We start from the raw sequence: 18,709 nt of genomic DNA, 5'->3' as shown, positions 1-18,709 counted from the left end.
GAATTCCAACTGCCAAGGGATCTTTTACGTGCATTCCAATATATACACGGGACCTCGGTTTTTTGTATCATCCGAAGGACTAGACAGCTGTCCTTGTCAGGCCCTCCGTTCTGCAGTCAGGAAAGAGAGAGAGAGAGGAGAGAGAGAGAGAGAGAGAGAAATGGGGTTCAACGTCCACTCGACACAGACTAAGCGACACAGACTAAGCCACCGTATGATTTATATAAGGTCCAATTTTATTTCAATAATTCGCCTGCGCGTAGGGGTCTTTAGCAGTGGGAGGAAACCGGAGGACCCGGAGAAAACCCACGAGGTTGGACGGGCAACCCTTTTCCTTGTCACGCACAACCGGGGATTCGAAACCACGCTAAATGACTCAATGGCAGGCCTTATGATACAGCGCGCACATGGTAACCATTCGGCCATCCAACCCGCCTCCTTCTCAGAAATTTTAATAAGAGAAGACAATAGAATAATAATAACATCTGTATATGTTTATAATAAGAAAATAGTCATTAAATACAGAATCAAACATTAATATTTTATTAATATCCGGATAATGCAGGGAATTACAAAATAAGGAAGGCAGGTGTATCCAAAATACAAAATGTAAAACAGGACATTTTTATGGAAGCTGATAAGTACCCGCTCGCTTCTTCTTGCCTCCACCATGTTTATTTCTTGTCTTGTCGGCTCCTTGCTGTTACTCGTAGCGCAGGGAAGGCAAGAGGGAATGATATTGGGGACATTTTTGACGCCTTCCTGGCTTTGCCTTCGCACCTCGTTGACGCAAGCAAGCAGGAGCGAGAGGGTACTTATCGGTTTCCATACATTTTACATTTTTAAGAACCAAAATTGTAATAACTAAAATTCAAATTGTTATGCATGATAATCAAATATTGATAAAATAAACGGTTTAATTCATAAATATACAGAGAACAAAAGGTGCATGGCAACTATAACATGTACAAATCTGGCACAGCCAACAATGGCACCCTCAGAGGACAGACTGTTGCCTTGGTAATAATAAATATGATACCATTCGGGACGAACTTTACAAACAGCTTTATGGCGAATTTCAAATAAATAATAACAGCCATGTACTTTATTTTTAGCCTTATTTATAATTTTCAAGTCAGGAAAATCCTAAAATCAAAGAAAATACATAAAATTTAAATGAAGTAAAATGGAGTTTAACGTCCTACTCGTCAGTCTCAACCGGGGTAATGAAGATGGGTATGCGCCACGCTTTGCGCTATATGGGAAATTCTGACCAAAACAATGGCGTTTCCGCCGAATTCCAATTATAAAGGTTTATAATAAATGCACGCCAAACATGTAGACTACGAGGAACTTAGTTTTTTATCCCATTCGAACGACAAGCACGACTCCTTGTCAAGCCCTCCATCCTGCAATACCGACAAGGGAGAAGACAAACTTATTTTGCCTTCGTGACCAACACAGATGTTATGAGCTGTCAAAGCTCAAAATGGTAGATAATAAGTCTGACCTAAACCCTTTTGATTATTGGTAGTCTAGATGAACCAGGCCCTGCAATGAAATGCGACAGGGTTTAACGTCCTATTGTTCTGCACGGCCTCGACCCGTTAACTACATTAAGGACACGACGCATCATTTAGCGCTATAGGATTCCCTATATACTGTGAAACTAATTAATCTCTAATAGGAATATCAATCTAAAAATGGCCGCATTCCGCGCAGTATTTCTAAAGTTATGGTGAATTGAAATTTCATGGACCAATGCTGCTCGTGTGTAACCATTAAAAGGCGCCGCCATCGTTTATTAGAAGCGGAGGAACATGATGGGGGGGTCATGTTTAAATGCGATTGAATCCAAGCGGTGAGATTATCTAGCCTTGATTAATTCTGTTTTCTTCATTAAAGATACATTATGGGAGATAAGATAAAGAGCTGTCAGTTCTCAATATAATAGTTAAAAACTAGATAGTGTAAAGGTAATTTGCTGAAAATTTCATTCAAATTGATCCACTATGAACTGAACCGAGCAGCAAATGGGATCATAATCCAATAAACATCGCAGGCTAACGATACCATGGTTGATTATGGTCTGGATAGGTTAATTAATGTCTAATTAATAATTTAGATAACATTTCAGGCCTAAAGAAAGACCTGCAATTGGTAGATTTAGCTCTTGCATAATGTATGTTTAATAATGATTAATACAATTACGTCATTATTAATGTGACGTCATAATGTATGTTTAAATGTTAAAGATGCATGAAATAAGAGCTAAATCTGCCTATTAGATCTATTCGTTGTGTTTTAAATGTTATATAAATCATTAATCATTTATTTACATGTCAAGCCCATAATCAACTCTCTAGATCACCGGGTGGTTGTGATAACCAACGGATTTAAACACAATCGTCGGTTAATAATTGAATCTAAAAAATTGGATAATCAAGACTTTAATTATTATCTTAACAGAAGTAGCAATGACAATCGAGACTACACTATTCATCAAACGGACATAACTTTGCTCAGAATAAAGTATTTTGACTATATACCCCCCTTTCATTATCTTTTTTAAAACTATTGCAGCCAGAACTGCCAGCTCCTTATTGAAATCTCACATCTTCATTGTGGATGAGTCGAGATAAATATGACAGTTTAACCAAAATCCAAAAGACGCACCGAGCCTTTATGAAATAAAATTGGGTTTAACGTCCTACTGTTCTGCTTTGACTGGGCTAATGAAGACGGGCATACGCCATATAGTGTGCTATGAGGGAAATTTTGCCCGGGCAACGGCACTATGGCCTAGTCTTATGTCGAATTCCAACTGCCAAGGGATCTTTTACGTGCACGCCAATGTGTACACGGGACCTCGGTTTTTCGTCCCATACGAACAGTTGTCCCATACGAACAGCTAGACAGCTGTCCCTGTCAGGCCCTCCGTCCTGCATCACTGACAAGGGCTGACCACGCTGGAAAATCTGAATGAACTTCCTCGGCCAATGCAGGGATCGAACACCCGAATTCCAACTGTCAAGGGATCTTTTACGTGCACGCCAATGTATACACGGGACCTTGGTTTTTCGTACCACCCGAACGACTAGACAGCTGTCCTCCACCACTGATAAGGGAGAAACCCCCCGTCGGAAAATCCCGATGAACTTTCTGGACCAATGCAGGGATCGAACACGCGACCTCGACTTAGCTACCGTGGATCCCGAGCCTTAAAGACTTGGAGACATTAACAACAAATATGCGACTTACATCGTCAGCGGTTTCGTCACATTTAATGATAATAATGGCCCTTTTCTCCTCCATGTCGCAATGTGTATGATACCTTTCACCGTGCTTATATTCAATCATGACACAATCACCTGAAAACAGATAGAAAGTTGGAATGAGACCACATCAATTTGTTTTACATGATAAATAAAAAGTGAAAGTTGTTTTACTTAATATTTCAAAACTTAATAATTTTGAACTAAAATCTACAGGAAGGCTCTGAAATAGGGGATGAATGCTTGAAATAGGGGATGAATGCTTGAAATAGGGGGTGCATGCTTGAAATAACACTGCGCCATCTCGCCACAGGAGATTTCTATGCCACCATAGCGCTAGCCCTATTTACATCTCATGACCAAATCAAAAACCAATCAAAAACACACTTCTATGGATAACAATTACTATGGTTTATTTCACTGCGACGTTTCAACAAGGTTTCACAAGTCGTTATCAAGCATATACACAAATAGATAAAAAATGAGAAAGATATGAATATATACAAACATCAGTGCGAACTATCCAATGGAATGCAAGGCGAGTGAGCATGGGCAGCTATAACAAGCTATTGATGTAACAAAGGTGCATAATCGTATATATTAGAATTGGCTTATTGTACAATTAAAAGATGAAACAGGGGATTAACCGAGATTAACAAATATTGAAACCATACACAGTGTACCATAACTGAAACCAGTATATACTACGATTGACTAAATAAACATTTAAGAAGATCAAACTGAGGGTTTATAGACTTCTATCGAAACCATAATCTTTACATTGATTATAACAGTTAAGAAATATAGAATTTTATGGTTATGTTTTATAGTTAAGTAATAAGTTGCATATATGTATTTACCAGGTAAGTATATATCTGGTGACCTTTGACCAAACTTTAACCATTTGTATATCATGAAATGGGTTTTTACGTTTTGCACTGACTGGACCAAGAGGAGAGAGAGAGAGAGAAATGGGTCTTAAGGTTCTGCACTGACTGGACCAAGAGGAGCATACGCCATGCAATATGCTATATGGGATATTTTGCCCGGACATTGATACTACGGCCTACTCTTAATTTGAATTTCAACTGCCAAGGGTTATTTGTCGTACATGGGACCTCGTTGTTTTGTCCTATCCCAACAACTATCCGCTATTCATTGCCAGGCTCTCCGTCATGCATCACGGGCAAGACGCAACCACACCGGCAAATCCAGGAGAACTTCCTCGACCGCAGCACCAAGATGGAACTTGGGACCACTCACTGAGCCACTTACAAAAATGGTAGACGGACGACGAAACAAAATACGGACGGATAGGCATGCTTAAATAACAACCTTACCACCACTCATTATCTGTGCTGAGTTATACAACCCTATAACATGCCGTCTTTTATCTTTTAAACTTTCTTGCAAAACACCAACATTTTTATATCCATCTACAGCATCACGGAAAATACCAACACTATATCTATATTCCTTCTCCACATCAGTAGTGGTAAACCTACAAAAACAAGTCATGGAAATGGAAGCGGTCGTTTAACTCTTAATTTGGCTCCCTGCTTAAGTTTTGCAGGAAACTGCGATACCACCCAAGGCGAATGAGGCAGTAAAGCCCGATGACAAGTCATCTCAAGAGGCTGATGTCTCCCGTCGCAATCCCAAAATAAATCGATGAAGCATGTTAATTAATTGTATAATTACCCTGAGAAAATTACCAGCATCAAACTGTTTGTTTATACTAGGCCAAAGTAGAAAACAATCATGTTTCATCACTCTCCCATTGTGTGTCCTGGACAGACAGATGGACGACCGAACACATTTTAATAGCCCCTAAGCATACGGTACTTAGAAAAGCGGGGGATAATAAAAATGTTTTTGTATATATATGAGACATATATATTTGTATAATCCCACTATATATATGTATCTGAGCTGTCCACATAAAGTCCATTAATGATTTAAGATAATAAATACCTTTTCCCCAGCAGCGGCTTCAATTGATTAAATGCCCTTTTTTCAGAATCCAGACCGTTTCCATATTCCTGGTTGGTCAGTTGACAACCTGAATTGCTACTGTCCACAGCTGATGCTACCAGGACAATCAAAGACAACAGCACAACAAACACTGGAGATAACATGTTACCAACAAAAGCATGCAACATCTGAAATAAAATGAAATTGGGTTTAACTTCGACGTAATGATGACGGGCATAGACCATGCAGAGTGCTACGAGGGAAATGTGGTCCTGACGGTGCTTATGTGAAATTAATTAAAGGCACAAATGTCAGAATGGCAATTATATAGGCCCTCCAGTAACTGCCGCCTCAGCTTAATCCGCCACTGATTATATTCAAGGTGTAAGATCATATAAAATTAAACAATCCAAGAAGAGGTGAACAGTCAGGGGAAAAGTGGACAGCCAGAGAAGAGGTGAACAGTCAGATAAGAGGTGAGCTGTCAGGGAAGAAGTGGACAGTCAGGGAAGAAGTGGGCAGCCAGGGAAGAAGTGGACAGCCAGGGAAGAAGTGGACAGTCAGGGAAGAAGTGAACTTTCAGGGAAGAAGTGGACAGCCAGAGAAGAGGTGAACAGTCAGATAAGAGGTGAACTGTCAGGGAAGAAGTGAGCAGTCAGGGAAGAAGTGAGCAGCCGGGTAAGAGGTGAACAGTCAGGGAAGTAGTGGATATTTAGCGAAGAGGTGAACAGTCAGGGAAGAAGCGGGCAGTCAGAGAAATGTTGAACCACCAGGGACGAAGAGGACAGTCGATGAAACCGTGGACAGCCAGAGAAGAGGTGAACAGATATAGAGAAAGTGAACAATCAGACGTGAGGTGAACAGCCAGAGAAGATGTGAACATCCAGATAAGACAAGGCGGCAAGAGAAGAGGTGAACAGCCAGGGAAGAATTAAACAGCAAGAGAAGAGGTGAACAGCTAGGGAAGAAATAAACAGCAAGAAAAGAGGTGAACATCAAGGAAAGAAATAAACAGCAAGAGAAGAGGTGAACAGTCAGGGAAGAAATAAACAGCAAGAGAAGAGGTGAACAGCCAGGGAAGAAATAAACACCAAGAGAAGAGGTGAACAGCCAGGGAAGAAATAAACAGCAAGAGAAGAGGTGAACAGCTAGGGAAGAAATAAACAGCAAGAGAAGAGGTGAACAGCCAGGGAAGAAATAAACAGCAAGAGAAGAGGTGAACAGCCAGGGAAGAAATAAACAGCAAGAGAAGAGGTGAACAGCCAGGGAAGAAATAAACAGCAAGAAAAGAGGTGAACATCAAGGAAAGAAATAAACAGCAAGAGAAGAGGTGAACAGCCAGGGAAGAAATAAACAGCAAGAGAAGAGGTGAATAGCCAGGGAAGAAATAAACAGCAAGAGAAGAGGTGAACAGCCAGGGAAGAAATAAACAGCAAGAGAAGAGGTGAACAGCCAGGGAAGAAATAAACAGCAAGAAAAGAGGTGAACATCAAGGAAAGAAATAAACAGCAAGAGAAGAGGTGAACAGCCAGGGAAGAAATAAACAGCAAGAGAAGAGGTGAACAGCCAGGGAAGAAATAAACAGCAAGAGAAGAGGTGAACAGCCAGAAAAGAAATAAACAGCAAGAGAAGAGGTGAATAGCCAGGGAAGAAATAAACAGCAAGAGAAGAGGTGAACAGCCAGGGAAGAAATAAACAGCAAGAGAAGAGGTGAACAGCCAGGGAAGAAATAAACAGCAAGAGAAGAGGTGAACAGCCAGGGAAGAAATAAACAGCAAGAGAAGAGGTGAACATCAAGGAAAGAAATAAACAGCAAGAGAAGAGGTGAACAGCCAGGGAAGAAATAAACAGCAAGAGAAGAGGTGAACAGCCAGGGAAGAAATAAACAGCAAGAGAAGAGGTGAACATCAAGGAAAGAAATAAACAGCAAGAGAAGAGGTGAACAGCTAGGGAAGAAATAAACAGCAAGAGAAGAGGTGAACAGCCAGGGAAGAAATAAACAGCAAGAGAAGAGGTGAACAGCTAGGGAAGAAATAAACAGCAAGAGAAGAGGTGAACAGCTAGGGAAGAAATAAACAGCAAGAGAAGAGGTGAATAGCCAGGGAAGAAATAAACAGCAAGAGAAGAGGTGAACAGCCAGGGAAGAAATAAACAGCAAGAGAAGAGGTGAACAGCCAGGGAAGAAATAAACAGCAAGAGAAGAGGTGAACAGCTAGGGAAGAAATAAACAGCAAGAGAAGAGGTGAACAGCTAGGGAAGAAATAAACAGCAAGAGAAGAGGTGAACAGCCAGGGAAGAAATAAACAGCAAGAGAAGAGGTGAACAGCCAGGGAAGAAATAAACAGCAAGAGAAGAGGTGAACAGCTAGGGAAGAAATAAACAGCAAGAGAAGAGGTGAACAGCCAGGGAAGAAATAAACAGCAAGAGAAGAGGTGAACAGCTAGGGAAGAAATAAACAGCAAGAGAAGAGGTGAACAGCTAGGGAAGAAATAAACAGCAAGAGAAGAGGTGAACAGCTAGGGAAGAAATAAACAGCAAGAGAAGAGGTGAACAGCTAGGGAAGAAGGAACAGTCATGGAAGAAATTGACAGCCAATGAAGAGATGAATAGTCAGAAGCACTCTCCCTACTGTCTCGAGAACGTTTCTGAAAAATTGACTGCAGATCCTAATGTCTCTAGTTTATCGACAAAATAATCACACCATGTCATCAATAACAACATAGACTGAAGAATAGAAAGGGCTCTGAAGCTAAAACAGCGGCCTCAAACTTCTTTAGGGGCACCCGAGTCTACCAAACTTGTACGCTCCTACTCAATCAACCCGTGTCCGGCGACCATTCCGTCATGTATATCGTAAAGGTAAATATATAAAACAAATATATAGAAAAAAAAACCTACCAACTTACTAAAGACGCAGTTGAAGACAAATACTAGTCAATATATAACATGATCATCAAAACACATCCGGGACAGGTCTGTGTATATCACTTTGTACGTTTTATTTATGACTTCGCACGTTGAATAGCAGGTAACAACAGTCCTTTGTACATTTATATGTTAAGAAACCAAATATAATTTAATTCAAAATCATTCAAGCGCGTTATGTACATAAGATTGAGCTGTAACCTTGCATATGCTATTCAGATATGTAGATATACAAGCTCGGGGCAGTTGCAGTTCGATTTGCATTTAAGCGTACTTATGGTGTAACAAATAAAACTGTGAGCTCTAATTAAGGGTGCACAAGCTAAAAATGTATATATAGAAAGTGACGATCCAATATACACCAATATCGAAACAAACCGAGATCTTTCGGTTATAAACATACATTGTCAGTTTCATCAAAATAGTATTTAAAAAGTGACCTCTAGAGTGTTGACAGCCTTGGTGTTATTATGCATATATTTGTCAAGTTCAGTATCGCAGGAAACCACCATCAACTAGGTTTGAATGGTCAGGGATTTAGAACAGGTATACAATTTCACTCCATTTACTGAGTAATTATATTATTTGGAAATCGCTCAGAAAGCTTCTCTGACGATCTAGGTCCAGGAGCTTCCGGGATCTAGGCAGCCCCTGGACCCCCACCTAAAGTCCTAGGATGCTAGCACCCCCCCCCCCCTCCCCAATCAAGAATTTCTGCCGTCGGCCCTAATATATGTTTGACTATATAAAAACATTTCTATATATAATATCTATATTATGTGTAAATGTTAGGCTATATATAATATGTTTTGCATAAATACGCCCAAGGAAGGGATCATACAATTACACAAACCACATTATATTACTGTGGCACTTCTTCTTCTGTTTCTGGCCACGACATAGTGTAGTGGTTTGGTAGTGTGGGGAATCTGCTGCAATTGTTGCTCAGGACCCACACCCCGGTAATTTCTCTGCCACCAGTGATCTATTGGCCGATCACAAGCCGTTTAAATATCGGCTCTCTCTCTCTCTCTCTCTCTCTCTCTCTCTCTCTCCGTGACAAGGAGTAGGGTCGCCTGTCCAACCTCATGGGTTTTCTCCGGGTTTCCACCCACTGCTAAAGACCCCTACGAGCAAGCAAATTATGTCACATATAACTGGGGAATCGAAACCACGCCAGTTGACTCAATGATAGACCTTACGATACAGCGCGCACATGCTAACCCTCCATCTTAACCATTCGGCCATCCAATTCCCCCCCCCCCGCCCCCCACTGACAATGCAGAAGATCCTAATGAACAACAATAACAAACTATTTTTTGATTTTAAATTATCATTTTACCTGAAACAAAATAATGTGTTCCTGAAGAGCAAACTTTTTAGTCTGCATGGCACAACTGGATGAATAAACGATTATTGAATATATAAAGTATGTTGTATCGATTTGGTAAAATCATTCTATATAATCTTCATACATAAATTATACAATTCTATTTAATTTCAATCTGATTAAAACACAGATCCTATTTCATTTCGTTTTTTATAGTTCAAAATTTCGTTTTACTTGTCTTTACTACACTAGGATCTGGAAGAGTTGTTCTGATTGAAGTGAGGGATTAGCCAATGTTACGGCAAGTTTTTGGTGTGCGATGCATGGAACAGTGAATAAACCACTAGAAAGTTCAAGGTTGATTGATTAATCAATGTCTGATGCCATAGAGTCAAAAGCTGGTCGTACAATCCCTGACGCGACCTTCCACTGCAACTAGTCAGATCTTCATGTAGTGTAGGCCATCAAAGGTATAAAAAAAAAATGAAACGAAATATAGATCTGTGTTTTAATCGGATTGATTTAATTCAGCGAAAACTAATGCAATAATCTGAAACTAATGCAATGATCAGCTTGCTCCTTCTGAAACTACTGCCCCCTTCGAGCATACAATCATAAATGTTGTGTGAACTATTTAAAACAGTAGACTAGTTCTGTGACTAGGGAAGGTTGAGGTAGTCTAAGGAGCAGTAACTTCAGACGGTTTCTAAAATGAGCTACCGGGAACCGCAGTTGTCAATTCCTGATTTGCATATGGCAGAGTTGTCTCCCCAGACCTAGAGTTAGGTAGGCAGGCACATAACTCTGGACCAAGGGAGATAACTATGTTATATGAAAAATGAAATGAAATGGGGTTTAATTAACATTCTACTGTTTATCTTCTACTCAAAGCGGGAATATTTACAAGTAAATTTTTTAATTAATTAGATTAATTCTCCATACTGTATTTAGTAACATAATTGAGCAATATCAAGTCAATCTGACAAATGGGTCGACCATATTACAATAGTGGTTCTTGGATCTTTGATAAGCGTAATTGTATATATTCTAAAGTTGATATTGTTCACTTATGAAAAAATGACTTTAACAAATTAAATGTCTGTCATATACAGATGTGAGTTGTCATTTTATATGCATAACGTTTACTAGCGAGTCAGTTATGCTAAGTTCCCACTCTTGTGCGATGCGTTTCGATGTGTCACTCAAGTGTTAAAACCCAAATTATGTGTTGTTTAATGGTGAAGAGCGAGACATTGCGAGACATATTGAAACAATATGAGGTACGCGAGTCCCAAGCTTTTATTGCAATATATCACCCAATGTCTTAAGCTTGAGACCATTAAACTACTTAAGATACAGACACTTGGGCATGCTTAGCAATGAAATATGTCATGGGAGTCCAAAATTTCAACTAGTATAAATAATGTATGCTTAGCACATAGCCCGTACCGTTAAAAGGATGATGTCACATCTGTATTTTATGTATTGTTTAATGGTCGAGAGCGAGATATTAAATAATGTATTGATACTGCATGATATCTCGCTCATGACCATTAAATAATGTATTGATACTGCATGATATCTCGCTCATGACCATTAAATAAATTATTGATACTGCATGATATCTCGCTCATGACCATTAAACAACTTAAAATGAAACACTATCTGATTAAAACACAGATCCTATTTCTTTTCATTTTTATAGTTCAAAATTTCGTTTTACTTTTAATTACTACACTAGAATCTGGAAGAGTTGTTATCATTGACGTGTTCTGAATGATGTGAGGGAATAGCTAATGAAACTGTCTGTTACGGCAAGCTTTAGGCGTGTTTTCTACGGAACTGTGGGTAATCTACTAGTAACATCAATGCTGATTGGTTAATCAAATGTCTGACATCATAGAGTCAAAACTGCTCCTGTGACCTCTGACACGACCTATCGCTTCAACCCGTCATATCTTCGTGTAGTGGAGGCCATCGAAAGTATAAAATAACTTAACGAAATATAGATCTGTTTTTTAATCAGATTGGATGAAACACTATCCTGTACAATGATATCATCACGCAGGTCCAATATTTTATCTAGTATATTCAATAAAGTAAGACTGTCATATTGAAAATCATAGGGTGATGTCATATCTAAATTTTAACAATCCAACCGAAATCCCAAATAAATAGAATACACATATTAATTAAATACACATTTATCTCTTTCAAAAGTATTAAGCAATCAAACTGATTATCTATACTTAGTCTAAGCAGAAAATGTTGACTATCAAACTCAGTCAAGGTTTTGAAGTACCTTGTAAGGAAACTAACGTACACTAATTAAGTTTCATCCCTCTCCATCAGTTAGAATCAAAGTTATCTTTTCCCAAAGCATTGAACAATGAAATTGTTACTGCTCTACTATATAATTCCTAACACATACTAAACATTAGTTTACAATAATGGTCACATACATACATAATGGGCGTCCTCGCTGAAGGGATTCCCACCTGGCGTCGCAAGTAAAAACTCGGCTAAGCGTTTCCTTGGTAAGAGAACCATATTTTGACCAGTTCGTAATGAATGTACAGGAAAACAAATACTGTAGCGTAAACAATGAGGTCACATGAATCCGCCTGCTCCATGGTGTTATTATAACATCTAGTAGTAAATGTACTATTAATGGGTTGCTATATATAGATACATGATCATTATTTTCAATACCGGTAGTAAAAAACATTTATTTGTATGGCGTATAACATCAATTCTGCAGTGATATTTAATCAAACGGAGATTGGTCATTCTATTTTCTACCAGGGGCCTTATTCGTGAAAATTGAAACTAAAATATCTTAAGGGTGCTGGTTTTTCATTGGTTAAAATCATAGTACATAATTTAGCTTTTAGCCAATGAAAAGGCTGCATTTTTAAAATAATTTAGTTTCAATTTTCAAGGAATGAGGAACCCGGAGAACAAAATATAATACTTTTTTTCAACCAGACGTAAACATACAAACTAGATTTCATCAAAAAGAGACTGGACATTCTATCCTCTATAACTAGGACAAAAAAATAATACATTTTTTTTTTTGTCCCGAACTATACATACAAACTAAATTATCATACTAAACTTACCCTGTCTTGTCTACAGTTAGCTTCGCTTGAAAACAGACACTAAGCTAGTTGACCGACATTTTAAGTCCTAAATCAACGATTTTAGTCGAAAACACTAAGCATACTTCAAGAATTTTGTTAAGTAGTTATTCTGCTTCCATTTAATAAAATTTAAAAGGTTTAATTAATCTACCAGGAGTATCACAAAACAGATGCAAACTACTAAAAAATATTGCATCATAAAGAGACTGGACAATCTATTCTCTACGCTGTTTTCGTCCAGACGCAAACAATTAATTAATATTTTTTCATAAAGAGACTGGACAATCTATTCTTTACATGGTTTTTGTCCAGACACAAACATGCAAACTAAATAATATTTCATCATAAAGCTTGTTTGAGATAATCTTTTAATTCGATGAAATAAAATCCACCCTCCTGTAGAAGAGCTTTAGCGTAAATTCTTAAAATATAAAACAAGGAAAGATAATCCTGAGTGCTAAAGAATGTGTCTGATAGCGCAAATCCTAGCGTTGATGGTATAAAACCTCGTCCATATTCCACCATCCACGTGTTGTCAGTCCATGATACAGCAGTAGCCTCTCCCCAATAATGGTAAACTGTTTCACCTAAACAAAACGTACAAAACATTTTCAGTTATTTATATAGCCATAATGTCCTACTTCTCTGCACTAGCATGGCTAATGAAGATGTGCATACATCATACATGATCCTATGAGGCAAATTTTGCCTGGACAGAAGTGCTACGGCCTACACTTTTTTCAAATTCCAACTGTCAAGGGTTATTTTACGTTCATACGAACTTTCAATAATTCGCTTGCACTTAGGGGTCTTTAGCAGTGGGAGGAAACCGGAGGACCCAGAGAAAACCACGCCACTTGACTCAATGACAGACCTTCTGCGGAAACGAGTACACGCACATTTAACCATTCAAGGTAAGACAGAGGTGACCGGCCAGGTAGAGTTTGAAGCATGACAATCTAGACCACTAGGCCATCCTACCGCCCCCGTAATAAGAAGGAACCTACCTGGTTTATAAGTCTTGTAGGTTAATTCTCCTTCATGCCATTGTCTAAAGGTACCAGTTAATACTGTATCACTTATATTAGCCCAATATCTACCTGTTAATACAAAATAATATCTACCTGTCAAAACACTACAATATCTACCTGTTAATACAATATCTACCAATTACCACAAAAACTACCTGTATCCAAACAATATCTACCTATTGCTACAATATCTACCTGTATCCGAATCATATCTACCTATTAATACCTGTCAGAGTCAACTACCTGTCAAAACAAATCTCCTTGCTGAAAATTGACTAAAATACATACAAAAAAAGTACCAATTTAGGTAGTTTTCCAAATGAGAATCAGATCCGCTGGAAATAATTTTATTGCCGATATAGATAAACATGGTCCCCTCCTACATTACGCGAATTTATCTAAGACCCACAGCAAGAGTTGCGTATGCACGCAATGTGAGCCCATTTTTCTTGACAAATGGCAACCCTTAAATAAGTGAGAGAGAGAGAAATGGAGTTTAACGTCCACTCAAACTAGGTCATTTCGAGACAAACACATGGTTTAATTCTATTTCAATAATTCGCTTGCGCATAGGGGTCTTCAGCAGTGGGAGGAAACCGGAGGACCCGGAGAAAACCCACAACGTTGGACAGGCGACCCTACTCCTTGTCGCGTACAACCGAGGATTCGAAACCCCGTCAGTTGACTTAATGACAGAACTTGTGATGAAGCGCGGACGTGCTAACCACTCAGCCATCCCCCCCCCCCTTAAATGAAGGGACTGAAGTCTGTCATCATGTAATTTTGAAAGAGGAAGATCAATGTTTTGATAAACTCACTTCCCTAAAAAGGACTAAAACTTTGTTGAAAATTGGCTAAAACACCTACGTATACCTCGAAATCCTGAAAATATGAATCAAAACTTCCGACATCACCCATCTATTTGCCTTTGCATGATTTTGTATGGTTTTCTCATGGAATGACTCTTAAATATTAGCCTTTGTGGAAGTAAGTGGGGATTATGTTAATAGTTTGGTTTATAAAATTTATAATTCCTGAGTTAGGCCTATATATTACCTGAATGTCCGGTTGTCTCGATGGCTGTTCCGAAGAAAAGGAGATATTCTGTAAGAGAGGCGTGAACGACGTACATCTGCCCCATCCAACCACCAGCATTCATAAATATCCATTGTAGATCTTTATCGGGTAAAATATGACCACGATATTTCTTTCGCAATTCTTTTAAAACATTTTGGAAGGATTTCTCTGCTGATGAACCTAAAATATAGAATATTGAGTTAGAGATTTAGATCCTTTAATATGTTTGTTCTTTAGATAGTAACACATTAATTGTCAGACTTTTTTGGAACATAGCCTAACTTTATCGTCAATAATAGTTGCAACTATATTTGACTGAAATTATGGCATGGTGTTTTTAGAGAGAAAGTTCAAAGTTCACTCTTACCCAGGACAATATGCTCCTTCAAGAGAGAGAGAGAGAGAGAGGGAGAGAGAGAGAGAGAGAAATAGGGTTTAAAGTCCACTCGACACAAACTAGGTCATTTCGGGACTAACATATGGTTTAATTTTTTCAATAATTCGCTTGCGCGTAGGGGTCTTTAGCAGTGGGAGGAAACCGGAGGACCCGGAGAAAACCCACGAGGTTGGACAGGCGACCCTACTCCTTGTCACGTACAACCGGGGATTCGAAACCATGCCAGTCGACTCAATGACAGACTTTATGATATAGCGCCATCCACCCCTCGAGAGAGAGAGAGAGAGAGAGAGAGAGAGGGAGATGGGGTTTCTTGACACAAACCATGTCATTTCGGGACTACATTGCACCTCCGGGTTCAAGTTTGTTTATTTCAATAATTCGATTGCGGGCACATGTGTTTAGCGTTTGGGGCAAACTGGAGAACCCAGATAGAACCAACTTGTTGGACAGCCCTTATAAAAAAAGTCCTATAGAAACACGAGAAACTGGAAAGAGTGTCCACAAGGTTTTTCTAAGTGATCAAGAGCCATAACTCTGGCAGTAATTATCAGATATCGTTGAAAATCAATAGGCTTCTTCGTCTCATGACCTTAAACACTGTGTTTAAATTTAAAGCCAATCGGATTTTAACTTTAGTTATATATAATAATATGACAAAATGAAATGAAATGAAATGGGGTTTAACGTCCTACTGTTCTGCTCCTACTGGGCTATATGAGGGAAATTTTGCACGGACAGCGGTGCTACAGCCTACTTTACTCTTATTTTGAATTCCATCTGTTAAGGGCTTCTTTTACCTGCACGCCAATGTGTACACGGGACCACGGTTTTTCATCCCATCCAAACAACTATACATTGTCCCCTGTCAGACCCTCAATCTTACACCCCGGGAAACCATGCCAGAAAATTCCTATGAACTTTCTCGGCCAAGCAGGGAATCAAACATGGGACATCCACGTTAAACACCAACGTCCTACTCAGTGAGAAAATAATGGGGTTTAACATCCACTCGACACAAACTATGTCATTTCGGAAGTGAGCCACCGCTGCTGTATGTTATTTCTTGTAACATATAGCAGATCTGACTCATGCTGGCATTACACAATGGTTTCTCTGGGTTTTATTCCCAATTGTTTTCAAATTTGAGTGAAGTCTGTGTCATTACAGGCTGTACAGCGTAGTGGACGCTTACGACTAGCCCCCAGATCTATTCACTTTATTTGAATTGTACGTTTGTTTATGATTTCTGCGTTATATGTCTTGTCCGTATATTTGTTTTTGTGTAAATAATGTGTGGTTCAGTGCCCCTGCACTTACATGTGTACTATTAATGACCTACATATATAATTCATTCTCTATTAATAATATATATCTGCACTTATGGATTTAATCATATCACCTGATAATTATATATAGGTCATGTTATCACACCGACCCATCCACACTCAAATTATTTGTGTTCAAATTTTCATGGAATATTTATATTACACTAATCTTACCAATGTGATTTTTAGTAATGGCAGCTATTTCATCATGGGAAAATACAAAAGATTTATGGTCCAGCCAATACTGAATGCAAAAAATCGCAAAACATAGAACAAGGATCCACTTGACTACCGCTCTCAACATCGCCATCTTTATCTTTGTTTTGACTCTATTTTGCGTTTCGTTTTATCTATATTACAAATACACAATTTCGTAACAGCCGCTTCGTTTTACGTTTATTTTATCTGGTAATCCGAAATTTTAATGCAACTGACTGTACCGTTTTATCCTTCTTTTCTAAAGAGTTACTACTTCCTATTTCAGTCATAACAGATTTTATAAAATTTTGTCTTTGCGGTTAAAGTCGAATTACGATGGATTATATTATGCCACTGGTTCCAGACTTTATCAAGTCCATTCCTGTTCACATGGTAACGTAATTTTGGTGTTAGTTTAGGAAATTTAAGCTAGAACAACTGACTGTGAGCTTGTGAGATACCCATGCCATATGGCCAGGAACTGACGAACACGTCAGCTTTTAATGGTTCATAATTTTTTTCTCTTCTCTGTTGTGAATAAAATAAAATTTTATTAAAAAACGAATTTTTAGCCATATCATTTTTGTATACTGGACGAAGGAGTTTACAAGAGTCCCAGTCATATTTTTTTTTCTGAAACATATTGAAAAAATGAAATGTGGTTTAACGTCCTACAGTTCTGCTCCAGATAGTCTGATTTGGCTAATGAAGACGAATATAAGCCATACAGTGTGCTATGAGGGAAATTTGACCCGGACATTGGAACTACAGCCTACTTTTATTACAAAATCCAACAATCACTTTTACATGTGTATGTTGAGCACAGATTAACCTCTCTGTCTAATTTCCGTTGACTAATCAGTAATCTGCACGCACGAAATTGACTTTGATCAGGCTATTTAATGGATTACCACGATGACCACTGAACCTGAATTCAGAAACTTTAGGTTACATCGTACATAGATAAAATATTTAAAAACTGTTTGTTATACATGTATTTATTTTAACTGTACAAAAATAATACAGAAGTTTACGGCAATTACAGTAAATATTTTTGACATTCAGTCACGTTCTATCCGAATGACTGTGTGTTGACCCTTGCCAGGCTCTGCAGCCAGTACCTCCAGGTTTGCCAGCCAAGATTATACTCACTCGCCCCCCCCACTGCTCCTGTTGTTTGCTATGGTACCAAATTTTGTCTTAATATCTTCCAATGTAGTTCTGTCTCCATTTCCATCCGTATGTGATAGGATGGAACTGTCAGGAATCAAACATGGTGCCTCAATAACCTTGGGGTTTTTTCATTCCCTGTTGATTGGTCACTTAGGACAGCACTAGGATTCAAAAAAGTTTTTTTACGAAACGATGACCCATAAAAATGGGTTCCAGATGAGTGATACTCCATTAAGAATAAATATAAATGATTCCGGATTATGACAATAGGTGTTTTCGCACAAACTGTAGAAGTCCAAGTGCAAACAAAAAACTTATTTTGAACAACGTCACTTTATTTCTCTAAAGAAAGAAAAAAAAAAACACTCAAAACAAATCGTAAAATTATATATAAATAATTAATATTAGTGTAATATTGATGTCTGTGGCAGCATAATTTGGTCGTTAACAACCTTGATCTGTATTAACAGGCACTAGAAGAATGCCCGGCTTCGCTCGGGGGGGTCATAACCCCGGAAGTGGTAGACTAACGCCACCTGGCCTATGTTACTCCCCGGTCCGAGCTACCCCTATACCCCAAATTTCAGACTCGGGGCAGACCTAGTGTAGCCGCCAACCCCGAACAGGCAGACAGACAAACGACAGTCACAAATATTAGTATAGATTTAAAACATTTTAAATTTTCTTTATTAGGATTTTGATGGACAAAGACGAGCAGAGAAAACATTCCAGATAATTATTTGTCTTTTTGGTGTAAGTATTGTTTTACTTTGTAATATAGGTCGGATCTAGAATAATATGGCATACATGTATGTATAGCTTAAAGATGCATTATGTAAGATTTAGAGAAAGAGCTGT

General features: G+C 38.5%; 1 protein-coding gene and 1 long non-coding RNA gene across 5 annotated transcripts; both read right to left on the bottom strand.

The window, feature by feature from the left end:
- Positions 1-527: 527 nt before the first annotated feature.
- On the bottom strand, positions 528-8,299 carry LOC126828683 (uncharacterized). 4 transcript variants are annotated; one of them, XR_007683191.2, is made up of 5 exons: positions 8,156-8,299; positions 5,250-5,437; positions 4,616-4,776; positions 3,262-3,371; positions 528-1,146 (listed from the first exon to the last, which is right to left on the bottom strand). It is a non-coding gene; the product is annotated as an uncharacterized LOC126828683 (long non-coding RNA). The 4 variants fall into 4 exon arrangements; XR_007683192.1 differs by having other exon boundaries at positions 8,148-8,277; XR_007683194.1 differs by lacking the exon at positions 8,156-8,299 and adding an exon at positions 8,062-8,099.
- A 1,199-nt stretch (positions 8,300-9,498) lies between these two features.
- LOC126828682 (sigma non-opioid intracellular receptor 1) lies at positions 9,499-16,905 on the bottom strand. The gene is made up of 4 exons (XM_050558612.2): positions 16,655-16,905; positions 14,735-14,935; positions 13,655-13,747; positions 9,499-13,234 (listed from the first exon to the last, which is right to left on the bottom strand). The coding sequence occupies exons 1-4, from the start codon at positions 16,788-16,790 to the stop codon at positions 12,990-12,992; spliced, it is 675 nt and encodes a 224-aa protein (XP_050414569.1). The 5' UTR covers positions 16,791-16,905; the 3' UTR covers positions 9,499-12,989.
- Positions 16,906-18,709: the final 1,804 nt, after the last annotated feature.

Source organism: Patella vulgata, chromosome 7, assembly GCF_932274485.2.
Source record: "Patella vulgata chromosome 7, xgPatVulg1.2, whole genome shotgun sequence".
In the NCBI taxonomy this organism is placed as follows: Eukaryota; Metazoa; Mollusca; class Gastropoda; family Patellidae; genus Patella; species Patella vulgata.
Note: the sequence above shows the minus strand (reverse complement) of the source record. Positions and strands in the feature narration are given on the sequence as shown.